Source organism: Erythrolamprus reginae, chromosome 4 (assembly GCF_031021105.1).
Source record: "Erythrolamprus reginae isolate rEryReg1 chromosome 4, rEryReg1.hap1, whole genome shotgun sequence".
Classification (NCBI taxonomy): Eukaryota; Metazoa; Chordata; class Lepidosauria; order Squamata; family Dipsadidae; genus Erythrolamprus; species Erythrolamprus reginae.
In genome coordinates, this window is record NC_091953.1 from 83,909,378 (window position 1) to 83,923,490 (window position 14,113).

Consider the following 14,113-nt stretch of genomic DNA (forward strand, 5'->3'; position numbering starts at 1 on the left):
CAATTATCCAAGCCAGGAAGAAGAATGGAACAGTGTGGGAATGACTAGCGTTCAGAATGCCTACTAGAAGCTATTAATTAATTGTTCCTCCTGGCAAACCTAACTATTACTATAAAAATGAATAAACCTTCAAAGGGGCAGAATGTTCTTTTAATCATAATCATGGGACTGTCTGGCTTGGAAACTAGTTTTTACAGTATATTTGTTAGTCAAGTAGGTGATTCTACAAATTCTGTATAGACTTCCTTGGTTTAAAATGAGCCACAATAAATATATAAACAGATTGTACTACTTCCTACATTATTTCTTCCTTTATGTGTTAGGTTTCCATTTCAATTACAATACAATCCCATTTGCATTATTGTTACAGGAGGTATGACAATATAGTAGCCTCTTTACCATTGAGCATTTACATTATTGTTACAGGAGGTATGATAATATAGTAGCCTCTTAAATTAATCTAAAGGTTCAAATCTTGAGCCACGCCTGGAATACAGGCATGACTTACACTTACCTATTATAGGTTTCATAATCCTTGGCCAAATCTATTTAAATTCTATCCCTGTAACAAACATGTGCATTTTTTGCATGTATTTGTTCTTTTACTTTTGTGAAAATAAATTCAACCAAAATTGCATTTAATTAGTGTCATACACATAGCTCTCCTTTTCCCTTGTTTCTTGCAGTTAACTCAATTCCTACCTTCCATTTTCAAATAATGTTCCTATTGAACACTGCATGTTATAATTTTTCAGACAGATGCTTCTATTCTTTTATTCCTAAATTCTGACATTCATTATTTCTCTCCTACAATACTTTTCTGAGATTGCTTTAAGCTTTCAGTAATACTCTATGATAGCTTGAAAGATTTTATTTTTAGTTCCTAGGGTACCAGTTAACTACAATATCATTAATATATATACCTCTTAAGCCAGGAAGATATGTTTCTCACTTATAAAACCAGCTTTATTCTTATTGTTATAGATACATGATATTAATTCTCAACCAATTGTAAATTCTAGGTGATGTAGGCTGGTTTTCTATCATGTTTCTATCATGTTAAAGAGGCAGAATATATATCTTACAATTAAAAGGAATTAAATGACTTTTTTTAATCTAAGAGAAAGTTTAAATATTACATAACCCCCACCCCCAAAGACCAAATTTTTATGCTAATAAGAACAGATACTGATTCTCAGTATTAAAAATCTTACAAAATGAAGAAGAAACTTACAATCATTAACAGAATTGTGGTTTCCTTGGTCTTCATCTAACAACTTGACAGGATTTTCAGTGATGCTAATATTTTGATGATTCTCTAGTTCTTGATATAGACTAAAAAAATTAAAATTTAATTTAAGAAAACTATAGACCGCAAAGCTAGAAAAATCTGCAAAGAAAATAGGTGTAAAAGAAATTATGCCCATGTGAATTACTGATACCTTAAGATGGTATAATCATTTTCAACTGATACTGTTTTGCTAACAGTTGCATATACTGTATTCAATGCAATGGGAGGGGAAGATTACTAGAAAATGAATTGCTAAGACAAAACTATCCCTAAGAATAGTTAAAATGAGTAAACCAAATGAAGCTGACAAGCAATTAGTCTGTGATATTTTACCAACTCTGAATGATAAAGATAACTCATGGATAAACTCAAATTATAACTAGAGAAAATTAGGCATATCTCCATACTTTAGAGCAGTGTTTTTCAACCAGTGTGCCGTGGCACACTAGTGTGCCGCGAGACATGGTCAGGTGTGCCGCGAAGCTCAGAGAGAAAGAAAGCAAGAGAGAGAGAGAGAAAGAAAGAAAGAGAGAAAGAAAGAAAGCAAGAGAGAGAGAAAGCAAGAGAAAGAAAGAGAGAGAGCAAGAGGGAGAAAGCAAGCAAGAGAGAGAGAGAAAGAGAGGGAGGGAAGGAGAGAGAGAGAAAGACATAGAGGGAGGTAGGGAGGGAGAGAGAAAGAGAGCAAAAAAGAGAGGAAGGAAGGAAGAGAAAGAAAGAGGGATGGAGAGAGAGAGAGAGAAAGAGGAAGGAAGGGAGAGAAAGAGGGAGGGAGAAAGAAATAGAGTGAAGGGGAGGAAGAGAGAGAGAGAGAGAATTTTTTTGTCCAAACTTTTTTAGCGCCCCCCCCCCCGCTCAATGTGCCCCAGGGTTTCGTAAACGTAAAAAATGTGCCGCGGCTCAAAAAAGGTTGAAAATCACTGCTTTAGAGAATAATGTATATCTTGTGGTTGGCTCTGGGCCAGCTCCTGCTCCAAGGACTGTGGGGGTTGATATGGGAGAATCCTCCCATTGTCAGAGGCCAGTTTTGCTTCCGACTGCTTCTGACAGCGAAGTGTTTATAGAAGATAGTGAAAGTGAAGGGGGATCCTCAGAGGGGTAATTTCAGGCAGCCCATTAGAGTTGTCCTGTGAGTGATTCATCATCATTATCATCAGTGGATTCGGAGGGGGAGACATTCATTGATGTGCGCAGACGCAGGGCAATGTCAAGGAGAAAGCAACTGCGTAAATACTACAGGAAATAAGGGAGATCACCTATGGCTGGAGGTAATTAGGCTAATGGGGCTGCTGTTAAATTGTCAGCGTTCTTGCATCTGGGCATGGAAGTTTATCCGTTCGGTGAAGGAGAGAAGTGTATTTTGCATCAGGATTCTACAAGGACTATTTGAACTGTTTTCAGGACGTTGGGGACTACGTCATAGTTAAGCTTGTGACTTGAGAACTCTTGAAGGGGGGTGGCTTTGACGTCTTTACAGCTGCCTTTTATCTGCTTTGTGTTTGTTTATTGTTCTTCACAGCATTCAAGGCTGTTGCTTTGAAGGTGAGCACTTTGAATGACTAAAAGTGTGTTTGGCTAGTATTTTCCTTTCGATAAAACAGTGTTATTGACTTTACAACTATGTGTGTCTGAATTCCTACTTTTGAACTTAATTGGGGGCTCGTGTTGAGAAGCCCGGCAGAACAGTATATAGGATGGGAAAAACAACTATATTAAGTATCAAATACATCAGCTAAGTGAAGTTCCTTAAACAACTAATTAAGAGTAACTGAAAAAACAGGTGTCATTCAGTTAAATTTTAAAAAACAATTACTGTACCTTAACTTCTGTTTGTCAGGAAGTGGGGATGAACAAGCTGAATCAGTAGATGCGCAGTGTCCTATTCTTAAAATAGGAGACAGAGGCTGATTGGCATTCTCAAGAGGAATCGCAACAGATGAGCTAGTGATATCTGCAAAGCAGAAGTCAAATGTTTATTTTCATACAATAGTCTTACAAAGCAACATATCTGACATACCACTTTAATAATATATTTTAAAGCTAAACAATCTTCGGGAGACAAGTAAAATATTAAAAATATTCAAAATTGAATACTGGCAAATCTTTTGATATTTTTTTAAAAAAATTCTTGAATTCGCTAAAAATAATTCAGAATAAATGAGTTGAATATTTAATATTAAAGAATGCATTGCACGTTAAAAAATACTGTATTTTTCAGAGTATAAGATGCACCTTAGTTTTGGGGGAGGGAAACAAGGAGGAAAATATCTGCCTGCACCTCCCAGAAAACAGTACAGATGATATACACTGTTTGCTGTGTATATGTGTGTCTGACCCATAAAACTAACAAAGAGTTGGAGAAATGTACATTATGGCAGTATATTAATGCCAGAATTTTTTCTTCAATGTAGTCACACTAACTCCTCCCAATTATTTAAATAGATTTACCCCAAACATGGCTAAGTCAGGGTTTAACTCAGCTGCTTTATCTTAACTCTAAAACAGGACACTGTTACATTTCAGATTATACTTTTACAGATCTTTAAAATTGATGTGGCTTTCTGGACGTATACATTATTCTCTGCCATTTAAAACAAGATACAATATCACTGGGTCTCTTTAGATCAAGCACTTATTTTTAAAAGCTTCTTCATTTTGTTAAGTTATCTAGAACAATAATAAATCAGTCTTTAAAAAATAAGTCTAATAATTTGAACATTTTATAGACATTTATAGTTATTTACTTAGCTCCTTGCATTCAGTTTCATCTCATTAGCACAAGAAAATAAAATTCTGCCTCTGCCTCTCCTTCCCAGCAATTTGCCTCCTTGAAACTTTAGTTTAAAGTTTAAAACTGTCAGTTTTAGCACATGGCCTGCCTGCAGTTTCAATCAGCTAAGGGTTGGGAAGCTGATAATGAGTTGCTTGGCTTAACAGTCTCTGTTTTGTTTGCTGCAAGGAGGTAAACTGCTGGAAGGCAGACGCCAAAGGGTGGTGGTGGCTGGGTGGTGTTACTTTTGATGTATAAAATGAGCACATATGCAGGTACTGGAATAAGCAAGGCATTTTGAAACACTGGTACACTAAACACTAGTTGGAAATATACATTTAAGTGTGATTTAAGACAGTAAATTAGTCTAGGTTTCAATTTGAGGTCCATGTAGACAACAGAATTTATTAAAATTGAAACACTCCATAGATAGTTCTTGATTTATGGCCAATCACTCAGTAACTGTTCAAAATTATGGCAGATTTCCTAGAACTTCTTACAGACCCAGTTCCAAAGATCCAATGTTTATGTGATTGCATTTTGGTTGCTTGGCAATTAGCCAGCATTATGGCTATTTGCAACATTCTGTGCTCATGTGTCTGTGATTTATGACATGCTCCCCAGAAATCAGTGTTTAATTCCGGTTTCTGTTACAAAATGCCCGTAGACTATAATATAAAACAATGATGACGAACTATTTTTCCATCAGGTGCCACCCATTTCTCAACTTCTGGTGGACCTGGTAAGCCTGTTTTTTACCCTCCCCTGGCTCCAAAGAGTTCCTGGAGCCTGGGGAGATCAAAAACACCCACCCCCAACACCCTGGAGGACGTCCGGAAACAAAAACTGCACTCACAGAACCTCAGTGCGAGCTGAAAATCAGCTGGTCAGTGTGCACATGTGTGTTGGAGCTGAGATAGGACAACAGCTCGCGCGCCAGCAGATATGGCTCCACATGCCACCTGTGGCTCCATGCCATAGGTTCGCCATCACTGATATAAAGGTTCCCTTAATGACTGTAGCTTTTGTTTTAATGAGTTTGCTTAATGTAAAAAGTAATAAAATCAGGTATGGTCATGTGATAACCTACTAAATGACTGACACAATTTACGCCTGTAATTCTGGGCTCAATTACGTTCCTAAGTTAAGAATTACCTCTATACAGTGATTATATGAAGACAAAAATTCCCACACTGCAGGAAGTGTATTGAAACAGAGGTCTCATTCCAGCAGTGAGTAGAAAATTGAAAATAGTATATGAAAAGGAGTAATGAATGATGACACCAAACTTTGATATCAAGGATGCTTACAATTCACGCCAATCAAATTTCATAACTGTATCCAATTGCATACCTTCATTAAATAGATTTTTACTGATGTTCCGCCTTGCTTTGGAAACAGGTGTAGAAGAGAGACGTCTGGAAGGTTTTTTTGGAGTGGTGCTAAAATGATTCTCATTTCCTGGTGCCCAGGTATTGCTTTTACTCTTTTGAAAGGGAAATAATTGTTCCTGAGACAATGAATTCTCCTGTGTAGATCTCTTTTTTTGCTGGGATGCTAGGATACAATTACTTGGTGATTGGGAAGATGATGGGATTTTTGTTGAATCAATTGCTCGAGTGACTTTGTGCTGGTAATTCCTGTAGGCCTCTTCCAAGTACTCGGCTTCTCTTTCCAGTTCTTTTATCCTAGCTTTTGTAGTAGCTACAAATTCTAAGTCAGAATCTGATGATGTGTTGAATTTTACAATGTGATTATGATGACTGGGACCTGGATTTCCCACTTGAACGCTGGTCACAGACTGAGTTTTTAAGAAAGCACGATCTATATAAATATCATGTGGAACAATTTTATCATCAATCAAGTCAATGACTGAACGATCAACCAGAGAAGGCTTCGGATTCCGATACACTTCGTTTTGTAGAGCTAGATAACCAAGAGTTCCGTATAGGAATTTTAAAAAAAATACATTTTAAGAAAAGTTGTAAGTATGAATGTTGATTTGGTCATATAGTTAACACGTAGAAATAACCTGTGCATTTGAAACCTACATTAATATTTTTATTATTTTATATTTATTATTATATTTATATATTAATACAAATAGCAAAATTACCCCAAGTCAGAGTGATGAGCAAAATTCTAAATAAAACTGAAAATATTATAGTCATGGTAATAAGTCATACAATATAATGTAATTTACTCCTTTCACAGATAAAGGCTGCTTCTACTCATAGCAAGGGAAGCTCCCTCATATCTTAGTCAATACCTGAGAATCCTTTGACCTGTGAGCTCATCCTCTTAGAATTAACACATAAAGTTAACACAAGTTAACACAAGACTGCAGTGAAAGACTTGAAAACACTGCTTGAAGAACTAACCATTAGAATCTATTCTGAGTTCTCTATGAATCAACCCTAACCCCCTAAGATTGAATAATTTAGATTTAGCATTCAGCAAAGTTAGTTAGCTGACTGTGCCTTCAAGGTACAAAAATAAAAAAGCATGCAGATAAGCTTTTAATACAGCATCTGTCCCCCTCCCGTCAAAGTAGTTTGCCACAGACTTTTGAAAAGGTAAAATACAGGCCCAAATTCTTGTTTGTGCAAGCTTATGAGCATGACACTTTCAAAATGTACATACAGTGGGGGGAAAGGATTTAGTCAGACATCAATTATGCAAGTTCTCCCACTTAAAAAGATGAGAGAGGCCTGTAATTGACATGATACGTAGACCTCAACTATGAGAGAAAACATGAGAAAACACATCCAGAAAATCACATTGTCTGATTTTTAACGAATTTATTGCAAATTATGGTGGAAAAGAAGTATTTGGTCACCTACAAACAAGCAAGATTTCTGGGTCTCACAGACCTGTAACTCCTCTGTCCTCTACTCATTACCTATAGTAATGATATCTGTTTGAACTTGCTATCAGTATAAAAGACACCTGTCTACACCTCAGTCACACTTCAAACTCCACTATAGTGAAGACAAAAGAGCAGTCAAAGGACATCAGAAATAAAATTGTACCCCTGCACCAGGCTGTGAAGACTGAATCTGCAATAGGCAAGCAGCTTGGGGTGAAGAAATCAACTGTGGGAGCAATAATTAGAAAATGGAAGACATACAAGACCACTGATAATCTCCCTTGATCTAGGACTCCATGCAAGATCTTACCCCATGGGGGCCAAAATCATCGTAAGAACGGTGAGCAAAAATCCTAGAACCACAAGGGGATCCTAGTGAATGACCTGTAGAAAGTTGGGACCAGTATAATAAAGGCTACCATCAGTAACACACTACACCGCCAGGAACTCAGATCCTGCAGTGCCAGATGCAGAGGACAGAGTTTATACTCAGGACTGTTTGTCCTACTAATAACATCATACATCCCTCAGACTCACCTTTTTAGACTGGATGATATCTATATGAACTTGGCTTAATTGATTAATTAACTGACCAGTTGAAATATCTTCTACCTATATATTTATTTTTATTACTTATATTTATCTATATTTTTAATAATTAATATTTTAATAATATGAACTATTAGTTTTATATTAACTCTTTTTAATTAAATTATTGTGGGGATTTTTAAGTGGATGGGAGGATGGTAGTGATGGCATGAATGAATGGGACTATTTTAGTAATTATTGGAATGAATGGAATACTGTGAATGAAAATGAATGGGAGGGGAGTGATAGATGGAATGGAGTGGGTGGGAGGGATTATAATATGTATGGAATGAATGAATATGACATGAATGGAATTTTTGGCACACCTGACGCTGGAGGGGCAGGAGGGGAGGGGACACTTATCTCTGGGGTGGCAGAGGGTCAAAATATCCCAGTCTTGCTGGGGAGAGGCAGGTATGGCGGAAGCCATGGAGCTAGCCGTTCCAGGGGAAGGAGGAATCGCTGCTTAGTAGCGATCCCTTCTTCAGGCTCCATGAGCTTAACTCAAAGCACTGGTGATGAGTGTAATTCTGGCCCTGGGCTCAAGTTGTTGCTACTCAATGCCAGGTCGGTGGTAAATAAAGCTCTCCTCATCCGGGATCTGATCCTGGATGAGGAGGCCGACCTGGCTTGTGTGACCGAAACCTGGCTGGGCCCGGAGGGAGGAGTTCCTCTCTCTGAAATTTGCCCAGCTGGGTTTCGGGTATGGCACCAACCTCGACCCCAGGGAAGGGGGGGAGGAGTGGCTATTATAGCCAGGGAGAGTCTTGGCCTGCGTAGGCTCATTGCTCCAGAGGTTGCGGGTTGCGAGTCCCTCCTGGTGAAGTTGGACTTAGGGGTTCAGGTGGGCTTGTTACTCACGTACCTGCCTCCCAGCTGCGTGTCAACAGCCCTGCCTGTGCTGCTCGAGGAGGTGGCCGGGCTGGCGGTGGAGTTCCCCGGACTTATCGTCCTGGGGGACTTCAATCTGCCGTCGCTCGGCGGTTCCTCTGGACTGGCACAGGAGTTCATGGCCACCATGACAGCCATGGACCTGACTCAAGTAGTTCAGGGTCCGACTCACGAGGGTGGGCACGCACCCGATATGATATTCCTCTCTGAGCAACTGAGTAATGATCTGAGATTAAGGGGCTTAGAAGTGCTGCCTTTGTCGTGGTCAGATCATTTCCTACTGCGGCTTAACTTCCTGGCTCCAATCCTTCCCCGCAGGGAGGCGGAACCAATTAGGAGGTTCCGCCCCAGACGCCTGATGGATCCAGAAGGCTTCCAGATGGCGCTTGGGGTTATTCCAGATACACTTGTCCACAGTTCGGCAGAGTCTCTTGCTGAGGCCTGGAACAAGGCTGCAGGGGAGGCTCTTGACCGGATTGCGCCGTTGCGACCTCTCCGCGGCACTAGACCCCGTAGAGCTCCATGGTTCAACGAGGAGCTCCGGGTGTTGAAGCGCCAGAAGAGACGTCTGGAGAAGCGATGGAGGAAGAGTAAGTCCGAATCCGATCGAACACTTGTAAGAGCTCATATTAAGACTTACAAAGTGGCGCTCAAGGCGGCAAGATGCGCGTATCATGCCGCCTTGATTGCATCAGCGGAATCCCGCCCGGCCGCTCTGTTTAGGGTAACCCGCTCCCTTCTTAATCAGAGGGGAGTTGGGGAGCCCTTGCAGAGTAGTGCCGAGGATTTTAACACGTTTTTTGCTGATAAAATCGCCCGGATCCGAGCAGACCTCGACTCCAATTGTGAAACAGAGTCGACTGACAATGAGTCAGTCGAGGTGACTGGGGCTAAACGTCTTTGTCCATCTGTCTGGGAGGAGTTTGACTTGGTGACACCTGATGAAGTGGACAAGGCCATTGGAGCTGTGAGTTCCGCCACCTGTTTACTGGATCCGTGTCCCTCTTGGCTGGTTTCGGCCAGTCGAGGGGTGACACGGAGCTGGGTCCAGGAGATTGTCAACGCCTCCTTGGGGAGGGGGTCCTTTCCGCCACTTTATAAGGAGGCGGTTGTGCGCCCCCTCCTCAAGAAGCCTTCCCTGGACCCAGCCGTGCTTAATAACTACCGTCCAGTCTCCAACCTTCCCTTCATGGGGAAGGTTGTCGAGAAGGTGGTGGCACTTCAACTCCAGCGGTCCTTGGATGAAGCCGATTATCTAGGTCCTCAGCAGTCTGGATTCAGGCCCGGCTACAGCACGGAAACTGCTTTGGTCGCGTTGATGGATGATCTCTGGCGGGCCCGGGACAGGGGCTTGTCCTCTGTCCTGGTGCTCCTTGACCTCTCAGCGGCTTTCGATACCATCGACCATGGTATCCTTCTGCGCCGGCTGGAGGGGTTGGGAGTGGGAGGCACTGTTCTTCAGTGGTTCTCCTCCTACCTCTCCGGTCGGTCGCAGTCGGTGTTAGTGGGGGGTCAGAGGTCGACCCCGAGGTTTCTCCCTTGTGGGGTGCCTCAGGGGTCGGTCCTCTCCCCCCTGCTATTTAATATCTACATGAAACCGCTGGGTGAGATCATCCAAGGGCATGGGGTGAGGTATCATCAATATGCCGATGATACCCAGTTGTACATCTCCACCCCATGTCCAGTCAACGAAGCAGTGGAAGTGATGTGCCGGTGCCTGGAGGCTGTTGGGGCCTGGATGGGTGTCGACAAACTCAAACTCAACCCAGACAAGACGGAGTGGCTGTGGGTCTTGCCTCCCAAGGACAATTCTATCTGTCCGTCCATTACCCTGGGGGGGGAATTATTGACCCCCTCAGAGAGGGTCCGCAACTTGGGCGTCCTCCTCGATCCACAGCTCACATTAGAAAAACACCTTTCAGCTGTGGCGAGGGGGGCGTTTGCCCAGGTTCGCCTGGTGCGCCAGTTGCGGCCCTATTTGGACCGGGAGTCATTGCTCACAGTCACTCATGCCCTCATCACCTCGAGGCTCGACTACTGTAACGCTCTCTACATGGGGCTACCTTTGAAAAGTGTTCGGAAACTTCAGATCGTGCAGAATGCAGCTGCGAGAGCAATTATGGGCTTCTCCAAGTATGCCCATATCACTCCAACACTCCGCAGTCTGCATTGGCTGCCGATCAGTTTCCGGTCACAATTCAAAGTGTTGGTTATGACCTATAAAGCCCTTCATGGCACCGGACCAGAATATCTTCGGGACCGCCTCCTGCCGCACGAATCCCAGCGACCGGTTAGGTCCCACAGAGTTGGCCTTCTCCGGGTCCCGTCGACTAAACAATGTCGTCTGGCGGGACCCAGGGGAAGAGCCTTCTCTGTGGGGGCCCCGACCCTCTGGAACCAGCTCCCCCCTGAGATTAGGATTGCCCCCACCCTCCCTGCCTTTCGTAAACTCCTTAAGACCCACCTTTGCCGTCAGGCATGGGGGAACTAAAACACCTCCCCCTTGCCCATGTTGTTTTGTTGATTGAGTGACTGTGTGCCTGTTTTTTATATATACTGTTTTTTTATGAGATTATTAATTTCAATTGGAATCTGGATGGGTGGGCATTGGATTTGGTATTGTGTACTGTACTGTTTTTTATTATTGTTGTGAGCCGCCCCGAGTTTGCAGAGAGGGGCGGCATATAAATCCAATAAACCTAAACCTAACCTAAACCAGATGTGTCCCCCTGCTTAAGCCAGTACATGTCCGGGCCCATCTGAAGTTTGCTAGAGAGCATTTGGATGATCCAGAAGAGAATTGGGAGAATATCATATGGTCAGATGGAACCAAAGTAGAACTGTTTGGTCTCGTCATGTTTGGAGGAGAAAGAATGCTAAGTCGCATCCAAAGAACACCATACCTACTGTGAAGCATGGGGGTGGCAACATCATGCTTTGGGATTGTTTCTATGCAAAGGGATCAGAACAACTGATCCGTGTATATGAAAGAATAAATGGGGCCATGTATCATGAGATTTTGAATCAAATCTCCTTCCATCAGCAAGCGCACTGAAGATGAAACATGGCTGGGTCTTTCAGCATGACAATGATCCCAAGCACACTGCCGGGGCAACGAAGGTGTGGGTTTGTAAAAAGCATTTCAAGGTCCTGGAGTGGCATAGCCAGTCTCCAAATCTCAACCTCATAGAAAACCTTTGGAAGGAGTTGAAAGTCCGTGTTGCCCAGCGGCAGCCCCAAAACATCACTGTTCTTGAGGAGATCTGCATGGAGGAATGGGCCAACATACCAGCAACAATGTGTACCAACCTTGTGAGGACTGACAGAAAACGTTTGGCCTCTGTCATTGCCAAAAAAGGATATAGAACAAAGTATTGAGATGAACTTTTGTTATTGACCAAATACTTATTTTCCACCATAATTTGCAAATAAATTTGTTAAAAATCAGGCAATGTTATTTTCTGGATGTGTTTTCTCATGTTGTCTCTCATAGTGGAGGTCTACCTAAGATGTCAATTACAGACCTTTCTCATCTTTTTAAGTCCGGGAACTTGCACAACTGACTTAATATTTTTTCCACCACTGTATTCCCAACAACAACCCAGCTCAGCTTTGGGCGCAATATAGACACAAGTGCTTATAGCTACAGAGAACAGAGTTTTTGTTACTTCCTTTCATATCTGTGTTGGGCAGACCAATAAAATCTTAAAGATCAAATGAAGAACTAAACTACAATGTTAGAAACCAGAGGCAGTTTTGAATTATTTCAAAATTAATTTTTAGAAATAAGGAAGCTATCTTTGAATTTAAAAGATCTTTTAGAATAATTGCTCCTAGCCTAAATTATTTCCCTATGTTCCATAATGAGGTGATATTCTTTACAATAAATAATTATATCCAAGAAACAATACTTTATTTTAAAAGAGGGCAATCATTCATTATGCATATAACATTTCAATGATTTTATTCCCTTGCTATTTAGATAATAATTTACATTTGAATAAAATTGCCTCAAATTTGTGTCAAATAAAACAGAAAGTGGCTTGAGTTTAAAGGCAAAAAGATGTGAGAAATCAAATTGTTCAAACCTCTCTGTGTTTGCTTCCATTGTAACTTTAATTCTTCTATTTGTACATTTAACTTCCTGATGGTATTTTCATAGTCTGACAACTGGCTCTTTAACTGTACACAGTGATCAATCTGAAAAAAATTCCAAAAAATTTGATTTAAAAATACAAATGAGTTATTAATACAAATAAGACTAATACCAATTCACCCTGGAAGCTAGATTATGCTTACATTGCCATTTTTTTCTATTGAATGTCTCAGACAGAATGTTCAAAGATTATTTGAAGCATCTGTAAAACCAAGAAAAACCTACCTCATTTTGTAATTGTTTTTCCAAGACGTGTTTATGAGTTTCCGTTTCCTCACATTCAAGCTTTTTGACATGTTCCATTCTTTTCAACTCTGCCTGAAGGACCTTAATGTCAGATGACAGATGACTCAGCTCTGTAAGTTTAGGAGATTTAGAAAATTATTATTATTTAAATCATACCTTTCACTCTGAAATATCATATCCAATAAAATATATTCTATAATATATTCAACTTCATTTTTAGCTTAATGATGTATGGATAAATTATTTTTCAGTATCCATAAAAAATGGTAAAGTATTTACTTTTAGAACAATCACATATAAAAATAAAAATACAATAAAAACATCTTTCATAGAAATAAAACCAAAATAAAAAATAAAATAGCAGATTTACTGAAGGGAACAGGAAACTTACACTGACCTGATAATTTAATGTAAAAAAAGAAATTTGAGATACTGTATAGTTTTTTTTCTCTTGGCCCTAGCATCAAATTTGGATATTGCTTAATATTATTTTAGCCTGCAATCGCAGTGTAAGAAGAAATCTGAATTTAAATATGAGGCAGATACACCAGGTAAAATGAAAGTGTGAAAGTATGTACTTTCATGACTGCTAAGTAAAATCTGGCTAAGAAGCATATAACACTATGTGACAAATCTTCTCTGCCTGTAAAATTGTATTGCAATAATTGTTTTAGGCTTGGATAAATGACTGATTCAAAAGAATGGCACTAGATTCAACCTGGTCACTGCTGCATGTATAAAATACAAATAAATGTTTCTTCTTCAACGAAGGTTCTGGTTTCCTAAAGATACAAGAAATGTTTTAATTGTTTGAGGAGCAAAAAATAAGTCATTTCCTACTCTTCATAAAGAATATATGACAGTGATACCGAACCTATGGCACGGGTGCCACAGGTGGCACACAAAGCCATATCTGAGGGCACGCGAGGCATTGCACTATGTCAGTTCCAGCGAGTATGTGTGCACTGGCCAGCTGATTTTTGGCATTCTTTTTAACTGTTTTCGCTCTCCTCGGGGCTCAGGAAAGCTTCCTAAAGCCTGGGGAGAGTGAAAAACAGCCCAATGGGCCTTTAAGAAGTCTGGAGTCTTCAGTGAGGCCTGCGGGCATGTGCAGGGGCAGCGTGGGGGGATTGTGGACATGTATGGGGGGCAGTGGGGTGGTTATGTGTATGTGTGGGGGAAGGGCATTGCATTATGGGTATGGGCACATGTGCCTGTGCTATTGTACATGCACGCATCCTTTTGGCACCCAAGCCAAAAAAGGTTCACCATCACAGATATATAAAATATAATTGTTGGGTGTGC

At 40.9% G+C, this 14,113-nt stretch overlaps 1 protein-coding gene across 9 annotated transcripts in view; it reads right to left on the reverse strand.

The window, feature by feature from the left end:
* The window catches only part of OFD1 (OFD1 centriole and centriolar satellite protein), a 45,158-nt gene that overhangs the window by 6,680 nt on the left and 24,365 nt on the right, over positions 1-14,113 (reverse strand). For all 9 annotated transcript variants that reach the window (XM_070750798.1, XM_070750795.1, XM_070750800.1 and 6 more), the window contains 5 exons: positions 12,788-12,918; positions 12,495-12,606; positions 5,412-5,984; positions 3,107-3,239; positions 1,235-1,335 (listed from right to left, as the gene is read on the reverse strand). In XM_070750798.1, coding sequence (XP_070606899.1) covers positions 1,235-1,335; positions 3,107-3,239; positions 5,412-5,984; positions 12,495-12,606; positions 12,788-12,918 — 1,050 coding nt within the window. The remainder of the gene's footprint in view (positions 1-1,234; positions 1,336-3,106; positions 3,240-5,411; positions 5,985-12,494; positions 12,607-12,787; positions 12,919-14,113) is intronic.